Here is a 22,542-nt window from a genome sequence, read left to right as displayed (position 1 = left end):
AGCCTAAGGAGACATGACAATTACATGTCACAGGATGAGATTGCAAAACAGAAAAAACATTAGGTAAAAACGGAGGAAATCCGAATAAACTAGGGGCTTTAGTTAACTAAAAAAAAATTTAAGAAAAAAGATAGCCAACATATGTATTGTATGTACTAGGTGCTGTTGGCTTTATGTATATTAACACTGTTCATCACCACAACCCCATGATGTAACATTTTTTCTTATTAGAATAGTCGAGACCTGAGTATATTTACAGGCCAGGAGAAAGAATCTGACAGTGAGAGAGAGTGGTAGGTTAGAAAAGAGATGATTGATTAAGCAAGGTTCTAAAGAGAGCTGCCTCACACTTGCCTCTGTATCAGAGTCACCTGAGGGGGTTTATTAAAATCCAGACACCCCTCCCACCCAGCTTCAGGCCCCACCTCCAGATTCGGAATCTGTAGACTGGAGCTGGGTGTTTAGCAAGCATCCCCGGTGATTCCAATACAGGTGATACTAGGACTACAGATTGAAAAACAATCCATGGCTCAGATGAAGCTATTAGCCATGGACTAAGGAAAGAGAAAATGTCCAAGAATGTGCACGGCCCAGGAGCTGGTGAGTTTTGTCTGGTGGCTTCCTTTCTCTAAGAAGCAGGAGATAATAGCTCTACCAGTGAGGAGCTATTTGGAGCAGCTGGGTGCTAGGCGAAAGCAGACAGGTTGGGAACAGACTTGGAGGGAGTAGAAGATACTTGAATGGGATTAGGGAAGGGATTCTTAAGTAACCCTGATCCAGGAAGTCAAAAATTGTAAAGAAGATACTTAACTCGTTGTGAAGGGTGTGAAATACAACTGCCATTAGTTTTCTATAGAGCTTAAGCACAGGTGTTTGTAGGGAGAACCTTGTAGGACATGAAAAGAAACAGATTTCCAAAATTATAATTATGAAGGTCCAACAACGTCCTTTCAACAACACCTAATAGAAAGGCAGCGTGGTGTAAAATGCTCTACACCTGCAGCTAGCTAGACCTCCTGGCCTCTGCCACTTAGTTAACCTTCCTACGCCGTCTCATCATTTATAAAACAGGGATAGCAGGGTCTCCTCCTCACACAATCATAGTAAGATCTAAATAGTTAACACATGTAAAATTGTTAGAGCAGTGCCTGGCTTGTGGTCAACACTCACGTGACTGTTAGCTCATTCATACTCCACAATCAGTACTCTCCTTGAATATTGTGCTCTAACATTTCTAAAGTACTTTTACACAAATAACTCAATCTTACTTCAGACGTAAATATTTTGTGCCCATTCTACAGGCAGAGAAAGTGAATGTAAAAGGAAAACAAGTTGTTTGCTTAAGCCTATAGAATTAATATGTGACCAAACAGGAACTGGAAACTAGGTCCCCAAACTCCAGCTGCACTTTCTGAGTGTCTACTATGTGCTAGGTATTGAGGAAGGTGCTTTTTTCACACACTGCTATTATCAATTGCAGAAACTTAGGATAGAGTGAAAGGGCAGACTAAAGAAGTGGTGGAACCAGGCCTGGAGAGGAAGTCAGGCTAGATCCAAAGCTGGCTTTCCTTCAGAGATCTCCACCCCTCTGGGTGGAATGTATGTTCCCCACTATCTTGGCTGCCTCTGAGTGACACATGCTGGCACTTCCTAGCATGAGGGGATCAGAGATAACTGAATTTCAGTCTTGTCCAAGAAAAGCTCATAGCTTTGTAGAGAACATGAAACAATACTCACATAACTGCAATACGAGGTGGAATAGGGCTGTGGGAGAGGGAGAAATTCCTTCCAGCTGGAGGTGCCATTTAGAGGCGAGCCTTGGAGAGTAGGATTGGGGTAAGTGGATGAGGAGATGAAGATGGGGGTGGGGAAGGGAGCAGGGCAGCAGGAATGCATAAGCTGAGTGGTCAAGCTGCCACAAGGACCTCCCAAGAATAGCCAGTTTGTGCACAAGGCTTTTGGAAGGTAAGATTCGAAAGGGAATTTAAAGTTGGTTTGCAGGGAACAGGGAGTGTGAAGCTAAAGAGTTTGAACTCTAATTCTGTAGGCAATGGGCAGCCATCAGAGTTGGGCTGTTTTCATTTTTTTTGCAAGTGCTTTCTAAAATTTACCTTTTAAAAAAAATTTTAGGTAATTGAAGATTCACATGCAGTTGTAGGAAATAATCCAGAGCACCCAGGTAACTTTTACTCAGTTTCCGTGATGGTAATATCTTGCAAAATTACAGTCAACGTTACAACCAGATACTAACGTCGATACAGCCCACTGATTTTTTCAGATAGTTTTACTTGTATTCATTTGTGTATGTACTTAATTCTATGGAAGTTTACCATGCGTGTAGGTTTGTATCTCTACAACCACATTCAAGATACAGAACAGTTCTCTCAACACAATAATTTCTCATATTGCTGTTTTACAACATATCCATTTCATCCCATGCATCCTCCCTCATCCTTAACCCTTGGCAACTACTAATACACCGTTTCTATAATTTTGTCATTTCAAGATTGCTACGAAGATAGAATCATACAGTATATTTCATGATTGGCTTTTTTCACTCAGCATAATTCTTTTGCGATTCATCTAAGTTTTTTCATATATCACTAATTCTTTTTTATTCCTGAGTAGTATCCCATAATATGAATATGTTGAAGTCAAATAAAATATAGAGACAAATTTCTAAATTCAAAATGCTTTATTAGGGAAGTAAGAATTACAATTTGGGGCATGCATACAGACTGGTTGATCTTCAGTCTTTTTGTGTGAAGGCAAAAGAAGGTTGGAGGTTTCACAAGAAGGAGAAATGTTTTATATTGCTTTGAAAGAAAGATATTGGCACTAGTAACATTTTTTAGGGAGCTGGCAGGTACTGATTGGTGAGTGATGGTGGTGGATAAACCTAGTCTAGCATCTCAGTAAGTTGTTTCAGTAGCTATTAGATAAAACTGGTTTCAGGCTACAACTGGCAGTTTCATAAGCCAAGATTTCAGAAAATTACATTCTTGGAGCAATGTTATATGTTCTGAGTGATTTTCCCCCTCGATCCCTTGAATATAATTTAGTTGGGTATGACAAAATTGACCCAATTGGTATGATCAACTTCACATTTTCTTCTTTTGATCAAGATGTTTCTCTGAAAGCATCACTGATCAGTTATCTTGAATTTGGCTTAATTGTTCCTCAGTGCTGGGATAAACCTGTCCTGGTTGTCTCTGTCCCATGTTGGAGAGAAGGCATGAGGGTCTATGTCAGGGACTTGGGCCACATTTGAATAACAAAGAGTCCAGAAGGAAAAATTTTCTCAGGGTAGGTTTCTCTGGAGAGTATCCAGTTTCCTCTTATCAATAGCATGGACAACAGCAATCACCTTGAAGTGTTGGGCTAACATTATCTTCTAAAAATGTTTTTAAATTTAACTTTTATTTTAAGTTCAGGGGTACATGTGCAGGTTTGTATATAGGTAAACTTGTGTCATGGGAATTTGTTGTACAGATTATTTCATCACTGATATATTAAGCCTAACATCCATTAGTTACTTTTCCTGATCCTCTCCCTCCTCCACCCTCTACCCTCCAATAGGCGCTGGTGTGTGTGGTTCTCCTCTAAATGTCCAAGTGTTCTCATCATTTAGCTTCTACTTATAAGTGAGATCATGTTGTATTTGGTTTTCTGTTCCTGCATTAGTCTGTGAAGGATAATGGCCTCCATCTCCATCCATGTTCCTGCAAAGGACATAATCTCATTCTGTTTTATGGCTGCACAGTATTCTGTGGTATATGTGTGCTACATTTTATCCAGTATACCATTGATTGGCATTTAGGTAGATTCCATGTCTGTGCTATTGTGAATAGTGCTGCAGTGAACATACATGTACATATATGTCTTTATGAGAGAACTATTATATTCCTTTGGGCATATACCCAGTAATGAGATTGTTGAGCCGAATGGTAGTTCTGCCTTTAGGTCTTTGAGGAATCACCATACTGTCTTGTTTTCCACAATGGTTGAACTAATTTACACTCCCTCCAACAGTGTATAAATGTTCCCTTTTCTCCACAACCTTGCCAGCATCTGTTATGTTTTGACTTTTTAGTAATAGCTATTCTAACTGGTGTAAGATGGTATCTCATTGTGGTTTTGATTTGCATTTCTCTAATGATCAGTGATGAGCATTTTTTCATATGCTTATTGGCCACATGTATGTCTTCTTTGAAAAGTGTCTATTCATGTCCTTTGCCCACTTTTTAATGGGGTTGTTTTTCTCTTATATATTTAAATTCTTTCTAGAACCTGGATATTAGACCTTTGTCAGATGCATAGTTTGCAAAAAATGTTTTCCCATTTTGTAGGTTGTCTGTTCACTCTGTTGATAGTTTCTTTTGCTGTGCAGAAGCTCTTTAGTTTAACTTGGTCCCATTGGTCAATTTTGGTTTTGTTGGAGTTGCTTTTGGCATCTTCATCATGAAATCTTTGCCCATCCCTATGTCCAGAATGGTATTGCCTATGTTGTCTTCCAGGATTTTTATAGTTTTAGATTTTAAAATTAAGTCTTTAATCCATCTTGAGTTGATTTTTGCATATGGTATAAGGAAAGATTCTAGTTTCAATCTTCTGCATATGGCTAGCCAGTGATCCAAGCATTATTTATTAAATAGGGAGTTCTTTCCCCATTGCTTGTTTTTGTCAGCTTGTTGAACATCAGATAGTTGTAGATATGCAGCCTTATTTCTGGGCTCTCTATTCTGTTTCACTGTTCTATGTGTATGTGTTTGTACCAGTTTTGTTTTGTTTACTGTAGCCCTATAGTATACTTTTGCCCAAATATAGTATAGTTTGAAGTTGGGTAGTGTAATGCCTCCAGCTTTGTTCTTTTTCTTAGTATTGTGTTGGCTATTTGAGATCTTTTTGGGTTCTATATGAATTTTAAAATAGTTTTTTTCTAGTTCTGTGAAAAATGTCATTGGTAGTTTAATAGAAGTAGCATTGAATCTATCAATTGCTTTGGGCAGTATGACCATTTTAACAATATTGAGTCTATCCATGAGTATGGAATGTGTTTCCATTTGTTTGTGTTATTTCTGATTTCCTTCAGCAGTGTTTTGTAGTTTTCATTGTAGAGATCTTTCACGTATCTAGTTAGTTGCATCTCTAGGTTATTTTATTTTATTTTATTTTATTTATTATTTTATTTTATTTATTTTTATTTTATTTTATTATTTTATTTATTTTATATTTTATTTTATTTTATTTATTTTATATTTTATTTTATTATTTTATTTTATTTTATTTATTTATTTTATATTTTATTTTATTTATTTTATTTTATTTTATTATTTTATTTTATTTTATTTTATTTATTTTATGGCAGTTGTGAATGGGATCACATTCCTGATTTGGCTCTCAGCTTGACTGCTGTTGCTGCATAGGAATGCTAGTAATTTTTGCAATTGATTTTTGTATCCTGAGACTTTGCTTGGTTGTTTATCAGATTAAGAAGCTTTGGGGCCAACACTATAAGATTGTCTAGATCTAGGATTACGTTGTCTACAAACAGGGATAGTTTGACTTCCTCTCTTCCTATTTGGATGCCTTTTATTTCTTTCTCTTGTGTGATTGTTCCCACTGGTATTTCCAGTACTGTGTTGAATAAGAATGGTAAGAGAGGGCATCCTTGTCTTGTTCCGCATTTCAAGGAGAATGCTTACAGCTTTTGCCCCTTCAGTAAGATGTTGGCTGCGGGTTTTTTGTAGATGGTCCTTATTATTTTGAGGTATGTTCCTTCAATGCCTAGTTTGTTGAGGGTTTTAACATGAAAGGGAGTTGAATCTTACTGAAAGTCTTTTCTGAATGTAGTTTTTGGTTTGGGTTCTGTTTATGTGGTGAATCATATTTATTGATTTTCCAGGGACAAAGCCTACTTGATCGTGGTGGATAAGCTTTTTGATGTGCTACTGTATTCTGTTTGCCATTACTTAGTAGAAGATTTTTTCATCTCTATTCCTCAAGGATAAAGGCATGAAGGGTTTTTTAAATTTATTTTTATTTTTATTTTTTTTGGTTATGTCTCTGCCAGGTTTTGGTATTAGGATAATGCTGGCCTCATACAATGAGTTAGAGAGGAATTCCTCTTCCTCAATTTTTTGAAATAGTTCCAGCAGGAATGATACCAGCTCTTCTTCGTGCATCTGGCAGAATTTAGCTGTGATTCCATCTGGTCCTGGGCTTTTTCTTGGTTGGTGGGCTATTTATTACTGACTCAATTTCAGAGCTTGTTATTGGTCTGTTCAGGGATTCAATTTCTTACTGGTTCAGTCTTGGGAGGGTGTGTGCATCCAGGAATTCATCCATTCCTTCTAGATTTTCTGGTTTATTTGCATAAGGTTGTTCATAATATTCTCTGATGGTTATTTGTATTTCTGTACAGTTAGTGGTAATATCCTCCTTCTCATTTCTGATTGTGTTTATCTGGATCTTCTCTCTTTTCTTATTTATTATTCTAGCTAGTGGTCTATTTTAGTATTTTTTTCAAAAGAAAAATCAGCTCCTGAATTTGGTGATCTTTTGAATGGTTTTTTGTGTCTCAATCTCCTTCAGTTTGGCTCTAATTTTTGGTTATTCCTTGTATTCTGCTAGCTTTGAGGTTAGTTTTCACTTGACTCTCAAGTTCTTTAATTGTGATGTTAGGTTGTTAACTTGAGAGCTTTCTAACTTTTTGATGTGGGCATTTAGTGCTATACATTTCCCTCTCAACGCTGCCTGAGCTGTGTTCCAGAGATTATGGTATGTTATGTCTTTGTTCTCATTAGTTTCAAATAATTTATTGGTTTCTGCCTCAATTACATTATTTACCCAAAAGTCCTTCAGGAGCAGATTATTAAATTTCCATGATTCTATGGTTTTGAGTGAATTTCTTAGTCGTAATTTCTAATATGATTGCACTGTGGTCCAAGAGATTGTTATGATTTCAGTTATTTTGCATTTGCTGAGGAGTGTTTTACTTCTGATTATGTGATTGATTTTGGAGTATTTGCCATGTGGCAATGAGAAAAATGTATATTCTATTGTTGTTGTGTGGAGAGTTCTGTCGATGTCAGCAGGTTCATTTGATCCAGTGCTGAGTTCAGGTCCTGAATATCTTAGTTAATTTTCTGTCTCGATGATCTAATATTGTCAATGAGGTGTTAAATTCTCCAAAACTATTATTGTATGGGAGTGTAAGTATCTTCAAAGGTCTTTAAGAACTTGTTTTATGAATCTGGGTCCTCCTCCTATATTTAGGATAGTCGGGTCTTCTTGTTGAATTGAACCCTTTACCATTAATGCCCTTCTTTCTCTTTTTAAAATTTTTGTTGGTTTAAAGTCTGTTTGTCTGAAAATATAATTGTAATCCCTGCTTTTTTTCTGTTTTCCATTTGCTTGGTAGATTTTTCTTCATCTCTCTATTTTGAGCCTATGTGTGTAATTGCATGTGAGATGGGTCTCTTGAAGACAGCATACAAATAAGTCTTGGTTCTTTATCTAACTTGCCACACTGTGCCTTTTAATTGGGGCATCTAACACATTTACATTCAAGGTTACAATTGATACATGTGGATTTGCTCCTGTCATCATGACGTTAGCTGGTTATTTTGCAGATTTGTTTGTGGTTCCTTTACAGTGTCACTGGTCTGTGTACTTCAGTGTGTTTCGTTGTGGCTGGTAACAGCCTTTCCTTTCCATATTTAGTACTTCCTTTAGGAGTTCTTGTAAGGCAGGTCTGGTGGTAACAAATTCCCTCTGCATTTACTTGTCTGAAAGGATCTTATTTTTCCTTCACTTATGAAGCTTAGTTTCTGGATATGAAATTCTGGGTTGGAATTTCTTTTCTTCAAGAATGTTTAATGCTGGCCCCAAATCTCTTCCGGCTTATAGGGTTTCTGCTGAGAGGTCCACTGTTAATCTGGTAGGCTTCCCTTTGTAGTTGACCTGACCTTTTTGTCTAACTGCCTTTAACATTTTCTTTTATTTTGACCTTGGAGAATCTGATGAATATTTGTCTTGGGGATGATCATTTTATGAAGTATCTTACTGGGAGTTCTCTGAATTTGAATGTTGGCCTCTCTAGCTAGGTTGGGGAAGTTCTCTGGATGATATCCTGATATATGTTTTCCAAGTTGGTTTCATTCTCCCCCTCTCTTTCAGGGACACCAATGTGTTGTAGATTTGATCTCTACATAATCCCATATTTCTTAGAGGTTTTGTTCCTTCCTCATTATTCTTTTTTTCTACTCATGTCTGACTCTCTTGTTTCAGAAAACCAGTCATTTGAGTGCTGAGATTTTTTTCTGTTTGGTCTGTTCTGCTATTAATACTTGTCATTGCATTATGAAATTCTTGTGGTGTGTTTTTCAGCACTATCAGGTTGGTTACATTCTTTTTTATACTGGCTATTTTGTCTGTCAGCTTCTGCATTGTTTTATCATCATTTCTAGCTTCCTTGGATTGAGTTTCAACATACTCCTGTAGCTCAGTGATCTTCATTCCTATCCATATTCTGAATTCTATTTGTGTCATATCAACCATCTCATCTGGTTCTGAACCCTTGCTTGAGAGGTGATGAGGTAATTTGGAGGAAAGAAAGCACTCTGGCTTTTTGAATTGTCAGGGTTCTTATGCTGGTTCTTTCTCATCCTTGTGGGCTTATGTTCTTTCAGTCCTTGAGGTTGCTGACCTTTGAATGTTTTTTTTTCTTTTATTCTATTTGATGTCCTTGAGGGTTTGCTCATAGTATAATGTAGATTCAGCTGACTGGCTTCATTTCTGGAAGATTTTACGGAGCCGAGGGTCAGCTCCCAATTCCTGTACTATGTGTTCTAACTCTGGGGGACTTGTGTTGGGCCCCGACTTCGTTTTCTGGCTCCTCAAAGTTAGAAACCCACTGCAGTGGGATTGGGGGGGTGGTGGTTGTTAAGGTGCTCCCAGACTCCCAGACCACACTGGTCACTACACTCCAGTGCGTGGTGTCTGTAGGGTCCAGCCACACAGAGTTGGTGGGTTTCTCCCCATGTTTGGAGACAAGAGAGCGTAGAAATAAAGACAAAAGACAAAGAGATAAAAGAAAAGACAGCTGGGCCTGTGGGACCACTACCACCAAGATGTGGAGACCAGTAGTGGCCCCGAATGCCAGGCTGTGCTGATAATTATTGGATACAAGACAAAGGGGCAGGATAAGGAGTGTGAACCATCTCCAATGATAGGTAAGGCCACATGGGTCACGTGTCCACTGGACAGGGGGCCCTTCCCTGCCTGGCAGCTGAGGCAGAGGGAGAGAGAGGAGAAAGAGAGAGACAGCTTACACCATTATTTCTGCTTATCAGAGACTTTTAGTACTTTCACTAATTTGCTACTGCTATCTAAAAAGCAGAGCCAGGTATGCAGGATGGAACATGAATGTGGACTAGGAGCGTCACCACTGAAGCACAGCATCACAGGGAGACGGTTAGGCCTCCAGATAACTGCAGGCGAGCCTGACTGATGTCAGGCCCTCCACAAGAGGTGGAGGAGCAAGAGTCTTCTCTAAACTCCTGCGGGGAAAGGGAGACTCCCTTTCCTGGTCTGCTAAGTAGCAGGTGTTTTTCCTTGACACTAACGCTACCACTAGACCACGGTCTACTTGGCTACTGGCGTTGTCCCAGACGCTGGCGTTACCGCTAGACCAAGGAGCCCTCTGGTGGCCCTGTCCAGGCATAACAGATGGCTCACACTCTTGTCTTCTGGTCACTTCTCACTATGTCTCCTCAGCTCCTATATCTGTATGGCCTGGTTTTTCCTAGGTTATGATTGTAGAGCGAGGATTATTATAATATTGGAATAAAGAATAATTACTACAAACTAACGATTAATGATATTCATATATAATCATATCTAAGATCTATATCTAGTATAACTATTCTTATTTTATATATTTTATTATACTGGAACAGCTCGTGCCCTCGGTCTCTTGCCTCGGCACCTGGGTGGCTTGCCGCCCACAGTGTCAGCCAAAGCATTTGTAGTGCAGTGATAGTGGGATCCATTCTCATTCACAGGTACCAGCAGCAGTGGTAGTGGCAACTGTGGCAGGGTACTAGGGTGCCTGCCTCCCTGAGGTTGTTCACCATAGTGGTGGAGGCAATGCAGCTAGGGGGAGCAGGGGCCCCTCCTGGTGAGGGTGTGCATGGCTGCACTGGTTGTGGTGTTGGCTTGGGGGCTGGATGCTGGCAGGTGCAGGTCTGTGAGCTTTCTCTGTGCCCCACAAGCAGGAGTAATTGCTCAGGCCAGGAAGAGATCTGTTGTTCTCTGCACCTAGTTTCACTCCCAGAGCAGTGTTAGTGCAAGGGCAGGGCACTGTTGGGACGGAGTTGGCTCTGTGCTCATCAAGGCTCCATCTGCAATGATGGTCAGCAGTGAGAGAGGGTCAGACTGCACTCTCGCGTAGCAGTGGCAGGGTAAGGTGCACACACACTGGTGAGATGGCAGGGCAAGGAAAGCAAAACCTGCCTGCAAAGATATGCACCAGCGAAGCAATGTTGGGACTTGCTGTGGGCCTCGCGGAAGCTGCAATGTGGGGAGGGAGTGTGTGGGCTGTGAGGGCCACCCAGCTAGAGCTCTCTACCAGTCAGGCACAGTCTGCCAGCACAGAAACTATGATGTGGGCCCCCACGCACCTGAGGTTGCCCTGCAAGCAGGTGTGACTAGGCTAGGGCCTTGGGGGAGGCCAGCAGAGCAAGGGGTGCTCAGGTTGGACCAGCCCCAACTGATGGGCAAGATCGCCCTACAGAGTTCAGGACCAACAGTTCCCCTGGGGCTAAAGTCTCCTATGGAAGTAAGTTGATCCAAGGGGGATGGGTGTCCCTGGCCATGCTCCACTACAGATGTTCCTGCTCCAAACCCTCCACGCTCCACATCAGCTGGCTTGCTGCCCCTGCCACTTCTCTAAGTAGCCCTTCCTGCCAACTCGAGTGTCCATGTGGTTGAGGGGTCTCCTCCTGGTGGGGTTCCAGAGGCCTATGGCAGGAACGGGTTGCTCTTTGCAAGTTCAACTCACCCATGCCCTCAGAGCCACTGGGGTCAAGGAAAGAGTCCAGGTGCACGGTAGCCCCATAGAGTGTTCCCAGGTTTGTCCCCACTTCAGCCCAGCTTCTGTGTCTTCCCTACATCCACTTTTGGAGGGAAGTGGTAGGGACAGCCTTCCCTCTGAAGATCTGTTAGGAATATACCAGCTGTCTGTGTCCCTTGCTAGAAGCTGTTCTACCTGGCTATGTCTAGTCAATCAACTTGCTGGGCTAACATTATCTTGTTGGCAGAGCTGGCTTTACAAAGACTAGTCTAGTAATAAGAAAAAAGTTTAAAAATCATAACACACACACACACACACACAAACCCACTAATATAATCAGTCTGGTCTAAATACTGGTGCTAAACCATGAACCTACTCTTGAAGGTAACCAACTAAAGAAATCAAAAGGCCATGTGGGAAACTGGTTGAGTCTTGAGTCCTGTTGTAGCCATTGAGTAACATTTTATGACTGGGTTGAATTACAGCAGAGAATGTCCAGCTCTACAAAAGGGATGATGAGTATAATTTGAACAAAAGGTTATGTTAGACTTGTGACTGATAACATACTCAATTTCTATGAATTTATATAATTTTTGAAACATTCATGTCAACATGTTCATAAATGTAACTAAAAGAAAATCTAGTATCACTTATTTGGTGATGTTTTTATACAATTCACCAAATAAGCCTAGTCATCTCTACAAAATGAGAAATATGTCTTTTAAGGTTTTCCAGAAGCCTAACTGAAAAATCTCAAAGTAATTTTAGGTCAAAAAGACTTAATATAGGATTTGACCTGGGAGACATTTGTCAAAGATGTTAAAAGGTTCAAAACAGAATCATGGGTTGCTGTGAAATAAGTTATTCATTTAACCAGTGTCATAATCAAAAGACTTCAAAAGCAATAAGAAAGTCACATGGATTTAGAAACCTTAACCCTTTCAAAACTCAGTTTTTTCTAAGTAATCAAAAGCCTAATAAAGGTAACATAGAAAGTCAGTTTGCTAAAACATAAAATCTTTGTTTCTTAGACTGGCTACCAAAAACGTAAAGAAAGCCCTCTTTGGTGTGATTGGTTTTCATTATGGGAAGCTCATTCTGATAACCTGGAAGTTGAACCTGATGAAAATGGTACTTGAATGTCATGAAACACAGGAAGAATATGTCCAAGGTTATAAGTATGCACTATATTATAGAGGAATATAAACAAGAAAACTAGTACCTTGAGCAGGGAAATACCTGGTTCTTAGTAACAGCATGCTGTTACTTTACCACAGTAATTTTTCTGGTTATATGGAAAAATTCAGACATATCAAGAAAAGCCAAGAGCACAAAATTAAGTTATACTGGAGAAAAACGCTGCTTTTCTAGGCCTTCAACATAAATATTCCAATGTCAGGCCAAAACAGCAATGTTAGAACCAGAAAAAGTCAAAGAGGAGAATGATCATCTTGGGCCTTCTCCAGGGGAGAAAAAACTGAAGGAAATGACATATCGACCTGCAAATCATGTCTGCAAAAGGTGAACTTCTGCAATATGAATTTGAGAAATTAAAAAACAAAACAAAAAAACTTTACCTCAAGGAATGAAATTACCACTTTAAACCAAGAAGACAACATTTTTAACCCAAAACTAGGAAAATTAAATAGATGTCAAGGAGAAGATACCTGTTTAAAAACAGATTATAAATTTAAAAATCAAAACCCCTTAAAATTTTATTAAAATCAGATCAATACTTCAAGAAATCTTGTTGTTTTAAATATAAGGAACCAGACTCTGGTTCTATATCAGTGCCCGTCCCCCCGGCCCCTACCCGACAACATTTAATTTTTAGAAAAACACACAAACAATTTGTTTTTAATTCCAACCAAGTCAATAACACATAAAACTTCTTTTATTAGCTCATCCTTTATAAGTCCTCTTCAACTTTAGACCTTTTATTTTCCTAACCCCTACCTCTTAGTCCTATAATTTTTCTTTTTTTTAAAATGTGGGATAATCAATCATTTTATCTTATCTGACTATGATACAGACATTTATTTTGTATATATGATTTAACATAAATTTTAAGACTTTAAATTACATGAGTTCATTTATAAACATTTATTTCATTTACAGCTAATTTATTTTTTAACAATTATACCTAGATTTCTTACAAAAATTGAGATATTAGATGGAGCTGGTCATTATTTCAAGTTTTTTTTATTAAATAATTATATAGCCTGTTAACATGAGGTATTTATCCACATAAGACATAAGAGCCAAAAGTTAAATACATGGGTATCTGTAGGTAACTCAGAAAATACAACTTTTCTTTTTTTCCTTAGAGGCAAAGGCTCAGTCTGTTGCCCAGGCTAGAGTGCAGTGGTGTGATCATAGCTCACTCTAGCCTTGAACTCTGGGCTCAAGGGATCCTCCCTCCTCAGCTTTAAGAGTAGCTGGGATCACAGGCACATGCCTGGCTAATTTTTAAATTTTTTAATGAAGATGGGGTCTTGTTATGTTGCCCAGGCTGGTCTCAAACTCCTGGGCTCAAGTGATCCTCCCACCTTGGCCTCTCCAAGTTTTGGCATTACAGGTGGGAGTCACTACCCAGCCACAGCTGTTTTTGTTAAATAATATTAAATTAATCTTATTTATCAAAAAATTGCATAAACAAATATCACTTTGCTTTAGGCCTGGTTTATAGCTTCATGACCTTAATAGCATAGGCAAATATAAAACTGACAAGTGCTGGTGCTCAGAAACTGATACGCCAAAACATGGTATTTGACACGCTAAACTAAAGAAGCCTCAAGGTCTCTCTGACTTTTCCTCCACCCCCACCATCCTTCCCAAAGAAGCTGAAGTTCCTTTATCTGCCTAACAACCAGACCCACCAAGGAGAGCAATTGTTGGTTCTCCTCCTCCTGTTATCTCATCTGTTAAAGAAAAGAAGACCAAGATGTGACCACACCCAAGCAGACCTTTATAGAAGTACAATGACTGCCTCCAAGGATTATTTAAATTCCAAAGAAAACTATTTACAAGTTAATATCTGTTCCTCAATCCAATCATTCTCTCACCAATCATTAATTGCCCCTCAATAAATTCCTTTTCTCCTCCCATAATCTGTTTTACCAGAATCCAAGCCTCCCATCCTTTCTGTAATTTCAAGACTAGTGTATAAGCTTCTATAACTCATTGAGAAGTTGAGTCTTTATTCTGAAAGCTCCTGTGTATACACATTAAATACATTTGTATGTCTCTTCTCTCACTAATCAATCCGGCCCATGTCAGTGATTTTCCAGCAAATCTTTGAGGAGCCGAGAGCCACAGCCCCCACACTAGTAAACACAGGCAAAAACATATATTGACAATTAGAAAGACGTTTTTAATTTTATTTTATCAACAATTTTAAAACCAATTACTTTTTTAAAGATTAAGTCGGCCGGGCGCGGTGGCTCACGCTTGTAATCCCAGCACTTCGGGAGGCCGAGGCGGGCGGATCACGAGGTCAGGAGATCGAGACCACGGTGAAACCCCGTCTCTACCAAAAATACAAAAAAAAAATTAGCCGGGCGTGGCGGCGGGCGCCTGTAGTCCCAGCTACTCGGAGAGGCTGAGGCAGGAGAATGGCGTGAACCCGGGAGGCGGAGCTTGCAGTGAGCCGAGATTGTGCCACTCCAGCCTGGGTGACAGAGTGAGACTCCGTCTCAAAAAAAAAAAAAAAAAAAAAAAGATTAAGTCACATGAACTAAAAAAATTATGTTAATTACTATATTTTTGTATGAGTGCCCATCTATTTAAACCAATCAGATTAACATTTCTTAAGGGATTTTTGGCCTACTACACTGAATTTTATTATGTAGACATAACATACAACATAATACATGTACATATGTGTAAATATATTTAAACAAATATACATATAAAGGTCTTCTAGCTTTTATTTTAGAATTTTAGTTGTGAGATAGTAAAACATATAAACTTGCTGGTTTATAGAAAACAGTTGGATCCAAATTATTTTTCTGGCAAAATGAGATAAAGGCAATGAATCAAATTTTGGTAAAACAGTTTGAGTTAATTACCAGTGTAGGGGCCAAAGGGAAACTTTAGTGAAGGCTCACCGAAAAATCAACCTGCAAAAGGCAGATTAATTGGAGAAAAAGCTTACAAATATATTTAATATGTATACATGGGAGCCCGCAGAATGATGACCCAAGCATATAGAGGAAATTGTCTATTTTTAACTTAGGATTAACAAAATATAGACAGCCATGTAGAAATACGATTGGATGGAAAGCAGATGAGCTAATGCTAATAAAATGAGTGGGGAAACCCAATGAAAAAAGCCAAACTCTGTAAAATATTTAGAGGTTTATTCTGAGCCAAATATGAGTGACCAGGAACTGTGACACAGCACCAGGAGGTCCTGAGAACATGTGTCCAAGGTGTTTGGACTATAGTTTTCTCTTATAAATTTTAGGAAGACAGAAGATACAAGCAAAAACATCAGTCAATACATGTAAGGTATACATTGGTTTGACCTGGAAAGCCGGTACATTTTGGAGGAGGAAGGGTTTGGCCAGTGGTGGCAGGAGGGAGGTTGTGGAGGCCGGGGTTCTTGTTACATATGTGAAGCCTGTAATATGCTTCAGAAAGAATAGATGGCATATGTACCTCAAAAGGTAAATGACCTTAAACGGTGTCAGACTCTTAGTTAAATCTCTCCCAGATCAGGGAAAGACCTGGAAAGGGAAGGAGATTCTCCACAGAACGCACATTTCCCTTGCAAAAGATAGCTTTGCACAAGACCATTCCAAAATATGTCAGAAATATATTTTGGGGTAAAATACTTTGATCTCCTTTAGGGCTGCCACCTGTCATGTGATGCTATACCAGAATCAGGTTGGAATTTGTTTGTTTTGAGACAGGTTTTCACTTTGTTGCTCAGACTGGAGTACAGTGGCTGTGATCACGGTTCACCGCAGCCTTGATCTCCTTGATGTGGGAGGCTCAAGGGATCCTCCCACATCAGCCTCCCAAATAGCTGGGACTACAGGCGGCCGCCACCACACTGGGCTAAAGTTTTTTAAAGTAGAGACAAGTTCTCCCCATGTTGCCCAGGCTGGTCTCTAACTCCTGGCCTCAACCTCCTTATTCTCTAGGATTGCAGGCGCCAGGCTAGACCTCACAGGTCTGTAGACTTCTGCGCACCAGGTACCTGGTAGGGGAGGGATTACAGTGGCGGAAGAGCAGTGCCAGCGGCCCACCCCACACAGCCTGGCCTCAGCTGGCTGGGGCACACAAAACCAGGTGCTGCCGCCAACGACTAGGCCCATAGGGTACTGCTGTCACAAGCTGCTGCCAACAACTCCCGCACACTCCCCAAAACGCTCGGTAGGCGGTGGTGCGCAGCTTCCAGTGCATCCGCCAGGCGCTCCCAGGCAAGGGAGAAAGAAGCCGGAGCTCGGAGATGTGGAGGGCAGACGCAGGCGCATTTGGAAAAGGGACTGGCGGTGGGAGGCGCGGAGGGAAAAAGGAACGACACAAGCGGGCTTCCTAGCCGCTGGCGGACCCGATGGGGCGTCCTGCGAGGGTTCGGCGAGGCTTCTGCCAGGATAGTAGCAGGTGCGCCCAAGGAGTGAGGGGCACCCGGGGCTGCTGGAGCCAGACCCTCAACCCGCCCTGGTGGGAGGCGAGGAACAACGAAAGCCTCGTATTCCCATTTCTCTAATGGCTAATGACATGAAAGCTTTTCATATGGTTATTGGCCATCTGCATATCTTCAGTGAAATGCCTGTTCATGTCTTCTATCTTCTAATTGGATTTTTTAAAATAATTGATTTTTGAGTTATTTACGTATTCTAGATACTGGTTGTATGCCAGATATGTGGCTTGTAAATATTTTCTCCTAGGTAAACCTTCTCAGTATCGTTACAGGGTCTTTCACAAAGCAAAAGTTTTAAATTTATGGGGTCTAATTCATCAAAATTGCTTTTTACTGGTCATGCCACTAATGTCAATTTAAGAACCTTTTGCCTAGCCTTAGACAATAGTTTGTTGTTTTTTAAAATCGTTTTGTAATTTTACGCGTCACAGTTATATCTAGCCACTTAATTTTTATTTAAGGGTTTTTTTTTTTTTGGCGGGGGGCGGGAATCTATAGATGTCCTATCTTTTCACTGTCATTTGTGGAAAAGATTATCTTTCCTGCATTAAACTGCTTTTGGACTTTCGTCAAAAATCAGCTGGACCAGTTTTTGTTGGCAAAGTTTTGCCCGAAGCTTATTCCAACAGGTGAGAAAAAGTCCACAGTTTAACAGTTCTTCCTCAACCTGTCACCCCGCCTTGAACTTCTGGACTGGCCCCTCGATCGTGGTAGATGCCAAGCGGACCTCGGGCCGCTGTGCGTTGGGCCGGCCCCTCGCGGCTGGTTTCGCACCACGCATCGCGCAAGCGGAATCTGTGCCTGTTGCCCACACTCCCTGCGCCCCCGCACCCCGCTCCTGTGCGCAAGTCGGATATAAAGCCGCGGAGGAGTGAGCTCTCGGGGTGTCCAGTCGGTTGCCGCGGCAGTCTCTGCGAGCACGCATTTGTCTTCTAGGCTGCCTGGTTCGTGCCTCCGAGAAAGGTAAGTCTTTCTTTCGCTTTTTTAGGGGTACTTGAAAACCACAAGTGCCAGACAAAGCAGCAGATGCTGTTGCGCAGTAGAAGTTTATGGGCGAGTTGTCCCTGAAACTGGCACCAGGTCTTTCTTGGCGCGATGACGCAAGAGCCACCCGCAGCCCTGCGGGCTCCTGGCAGGTCCTGCAACTGCACTTTGGACAGTCCCGTTGGGAAGCTAGCACTTTTTAATACAGAAGAACGAGGTTTGGTAAGTGTGCGAGCTTAGAGGTTGACACGGTGTCCACTGTTACAGCTGCTTAGGTAGCTAGTGTTCGGGAAGTAATCGTGGAGTCATGTGGTGTGAAAGTAAGATTGAAATGGGCGAGGAGGGTAGCTGCCGCCACGGCCACCAGAGAGAGACCTGAGCCTGCAGGTGCGTGGCGATGCCCACGAGCCAGGCTGGTGCCGCAGCGGCAGCGGCGGGACCTTGAGCTCCGCGCGGCCGCAGGGTTTGGACGCCCTCTGGTTCCTGGAAGCTTTCACCTCCCCCTCAGCCTGAGGCCAGGTGGCCTGGGAAGGTGGAAGGAGTGTGGAGGGGAGGGGGGTCCACTGCTTGAGAATGAGAATTCTCTTCACATCTGGAAACTTCAGTTATCATGTGTGTCCTTTACCAATTTTCTTTTTCTTTTATTTTCTTTTTGATAGGGACGGGGGTCTCCCTATGTTACTCAGGCTGGTCTTGAACTCCCATGCTTAAGCGATCCTCCCACCTTGACTTCCCAAAGTGCTGGAATTACAGGCATGAGCCACCGCGCCCGGCTGCTTTACCAATTTTCTATGAATGAATTTGTGCATACATCCCCTACAGCAGGAAGTAATGTAAAACAGAATAATTAGTAATGCACATTTCCTAATGTGGGATGTTGGTGGCCAAGAGATACTTGGTCTTTACTGGAACACTTGATACTAACATGGAGTTTATAATAGTTGTGGACAGTGCAGACAGGGCTAGGATTTCTGTGACTAGAGAATTCGTAGTGCGTGAGGACCCAAGGAAAGCTGGATTGTTGATTTTTGTTAATAAATAAGATGTGAAAGATTGCATCACTGTAGCAGAAATCTCCTAGTTTTTAAAGCTAAATTCTATTAAAGGTCATCATTGCTAAAGGAATTGTGCCCAGGATTTGGATAGCTGATATCATTACTTAATATTAGATGATATCAATTAACCACATCTCATAGACTGGAATAAAGTGCTAGATTTTACCTGAAAGCTGCAAAAATTAATGCTTTAGATATATGTATGTATTTATTTTATATCAATTCCAAATATTTATTGTATTAACCTCACTGGCCCCCTTTAATCAAGAATATAAAATCATCTACTTAAATTTTGCCACTTAAGTTTAGAACACTCTTAGAATCACACTATCTTAAAGAAGCCAGACTAGAATTAGAAGCAAGTAAGTCTGAAGATATAACAACCAGCAACAACATTTTTTTTTTTCAAATGAAAACTCTAATATGGGGTGGATATGTTGTCTCACACCTGTAATCCCAACACTTTGGGAGGCTGATGCAGGAGGATCACTTGAACACAGGAGTTCAAGACCAGCCTGGACAACATAGCAAAATCCTGTCCCTACAAAAAATAAGAAAATTAGCTGGGCATGGTGTCACATGCCTGTAGTCCCAGCTACTTGGGAGGCTGAGGTGAGAGGATTGATTGATCCCAGGAGGTTGAAGCTGCAGTGAGCCACGATGGCATGACTGCACTCCAATCTGAGGGACAGAGCAAGACCCTGACTCAAAAAAAAAAAAAAAAAAAAACCACCACCGAAACTCTAATATGGACATATTACTCTCATGGGACTTGCACATTCTAAGAAGGGTCCTTTTCCCCAGTACTGGGAGAGTATGTGTTCAACTCCGCAGCCAGCAAGAAAGGCTAGTTTATGTAGGGAGTGTGCTATTCACAAAAGGCCTCTCTTCTCTTTCTGGTATTGTACACGACACAATTGTAGCTGTACCTGAAGAGAAGTGCATTTTAAGGACCATCATCACCTAGAAACATGTATAAATTTCTATACTTAGTGCCACAGGAATGACATTGCCTTGTACTATTCCTACCTCTGTCCAGAGGCCAGCTATGTGGTCTGTCGGCATGGTGCCTAGAACTTTTTCCATCTGACCTAGGATGCTTCTGAAGCAGTCCCCCTGGGCAGCTGTCTGGTATTTAGGATATACCTATGAGAAAAGTTTCTTACAAACCTAATCTACTATGTTTATTCCTGAACTCAAAAAGTTCATTGACTGTTCAAATCCTGAAATTTCCTCTATTTCCATAAGGCTGAATTAAAAGTACTTTGTTAAAGGTAGTAGCCATGGCAAAAGAAAAACCACTGTTCTGTAGAAAAACTCATTCAATATTTACAATCTTTTCTAAGCAGAGATGAGATCCTGAAAAGAAAGGTTCATATATATATATATATATATATTTTTTTTTTTAACTCCACTGTCATTGTGACTAAGGATTCATGAACTAAGACCCCTCCCTCAGCTCTTGGTGGCACATGGTGACAGCATGCTCAGAGCAAAGGTGCTCCCCATGCTTCTTCTGGGGCTGCGCTGACTGCAAGTACCTCCCCTCTCTACATCCCACACCACTGATGCCAAAAACCCCCTCCTTTCCCCTGTACTGACGACTCTGTAGCTTTAACCAGGGCGGCGGTGTCACTGTAAATGTCACCTTGGCATTCAGCCCCATCGAGTGGGGAAAATTCCCCCACCTGTTTCTCTTTGACTGTTCGGTCCTCTTCAATTAAAATCTTAATTTTACAAGCGAGGAAATGAGAGTAAGTGTTTCTTGTGGGGGTGTAGTGAGAATTTAATAAAACAGTTTAAGGAAAGAAAACAAAAGGTAGTATTGTTGCACTTTCTAGATGGTAAAAAGCAAACCACCAGGTCTGTTTAATATATACCACCTGCTGGTCCCTCGGTCTAGCAGGCTGAACCGTGTGCCTGGGAATTTTCTTGCTGTGTGCACCGCGTTACGTCACGGGGTGGACTCTCCAGAGTCCTCGCGGAGCAGCTGGCCAGGCTGACTGATGTGACAACCCTGTGCGTTACCACCACCATCTCTCACCGCCCCACTTTCTTCCTAGGGGTCTCCTGCCGCCAGCTAAGTGTGGGAGAACGTGTGCACGTGTCTCCCCTCCGAATCCCAGCGATGGGTAACGCCAGCTTTGGCTCCAAGGAACACCAGCTGCTGAAGCGGCTGCGGCTTCTGCCCGCCCTGCTCGTCCTCCGCGCCTTCAAGCCCCACAGGAAGATCAGAGATTACCGCGTCGTGGTGGTCGGCACCGCCGGCGTGGGGAAAAGTACGCTGCTGCACAAGTGGGCGAGCGGCAACTTCCGTCATGAGTACCTGCCGACCATCGAAAATACCTACTGCCAGCTGCTGGGCTGCAGCCACGGTGTGCTCTCCCTGCACATCACCGACAGCAAGAGTGGCGACGGCAACCGCGCGCTGCAGCGCCACGTGATCGCCCGCGGCCACGCCTTCGTCCTGGTCTACTCGGTCACCAAGAAGGAAACCCTGGAGGAGCTGAAGGCCTTCTACGAGCTGATCCGCAAGATCAAAGGTAACAACCTGCACAAGTTCCCCATCGTGCTGGTGGGCAATAAAAGTGATGACACCCACCGGGAGGTGGCCCTGAATGATGGTGCCACCTGTGCGATGGAGTGGAATTGCGCCTTCATGGAGATCTCGGCCAAGACGGATGTGAATGTGCAGGAGCTGTTCCACATGCTGCTGAATTACAAGAAGAAGCCCACCACCGGCCTCCAGGAGCCCGAGAAGAAATCCCAGATGCCCAACACCACTGAGAAGCTGCTTGACAAGTGCATAATCATGTGAGCCCCGGGCCTTAAGAGCCAGCTCTTCCTATCCTGTAGCGTGTAGAAAACGTGGACTCATCTCACTGTGTTACATGTACATGGTTGATTCTGTGCTGTCGTTTGGACTGTGACATCCATATTGTCAATAAATATACCTTGTAAGTGGATAACTTTTCTTTTTCCCAGGCCAGAGAACTCAAATTGTGAAAACATTGGCATTTGAAGAGGAGAACAAAAAGTAGCATGATGTATTTAAAGTGAGGCCTTCAGTAATAAATTTAATGAGAGAAAATGTTTTGAAAAGAACCAAACATCAAAATGAATAGAAAGAAAAATTGGAAGGTGTCCTTTTGGTAACCCCATTGCTGTGTATTACCTTTAAACATTTCACATCCTGTAAGTGTTTAATCATATCTTTTAATTGTGTATTTAATTAAGAAAAGTGTTTTCACCACAAAAGCTTTTGATAAATTGCTGCGTGACATATACAAATAAAAAAATGAATATGCTATAGCTGATCATCAGGGGTGTGGGAGCAGAGAAAATTGTGAAAGTGGAACTCTCACTAAAGATGTTAGTAGTTTCCCATGTCATTTAAAAATGTTTGAGTATTCTGCATAGCAGTTTGTAAAAGTGTAACAGCTTCTTGACTTAATAAAGCTTTTCCTGCATGCAATCAGCTGTAAGAATTTGTCTCACCGGAAAACAAAACATTGCCGATTGTATTAAAATTTAACAGATATGGTTTAAAAGTTTCCAGTAAGAACTTCACACATGGATGTCCTTGCCATGTTGAAACTATCCAATATGGGAGGGAGGTGTTTTAGCGAGGCCTCTGCAATGCAGAGCTGTTTGGTGTCTTTCCTGGTCTGACATCCAGAAGAACTCCAGGCATCTTTGAGGAAGATGGTCACAGTGTTGCTGTCTCAGAGGGAGCAGGTGAAAAGCAAGCCTCTGCCTTCTGCCTCTTCCTA

At 41.5% G+C, this 22,542-nt stretch overlaps 1 protein-coding gene across 2 annotated transcripts; it reads left to right on the top strand.

Annotated features, from left to right (window-relative positions):
* The first annotated feature begins 479 nt into the window (after positions 1-479).
* Positions 480-22,244, top strand: DIRAS3 (DIRAS family GTPase 3). Of its 2 annotated transcripts, XM_063624025.1 has the most exons (4): positions 480-600; positions 2,131-2,179; positions 17,360-17,693; positions 20,833-22,244. In XM_063624025.1, the coding sequence occupies exon 4, from the start codon at positions 20,898-20,900 to the stop codon at positions 21,585-21,587; it is 690 nt and encodes a 229-aa protein (XP_063480095.1). In that variant the 5' UTR covers positions 480-600; positions 2,131-2,179; positions 17,360-17,693; positions 20,833-20,897; the 3' UTR covers positions 21,588-22,244. The 2 variants fall into 2 exon arrangements, with proteins under 2 accessions (XP_063480095.1, XP_063480094.1); XM_063624024.1 differs by lacking the exons at positions 480-600; positions 2,131-2,179 and having other exon boundaries at positions 16,228-17,693.
* Positions 22,245-22,542: the final 298 nt, after the last annotated feature.

Source organism: Symphalangus syndactylus, chromosome 12, assembly GCF_028878055.3.
Source record: "Symphalangus syndactylus isolate Jambi chromosome 12, NHGRI_mSymSyn1-v2.1_pri, whole genome shotgun sequence".
NCBI lineage: Eukaryota > Metazoa > Chordata > Mammalia > Primates > Hylobatidae > Symphalangus > Symphalangus syndactylus.
This window is presented reverse-complemented; position numbering and strand designations above follow the sequence as displayed.

Bases quoted from the DNA above. Each gene is read 5' to 3' on its own strand.
- DIRAS3 (XM_063624025.1), top strand. From the start codon at position 20,898: ATGGGTAACGCCAGCTTTGGCTCCAAGGAACACCAGCTGCTGAAGCGG.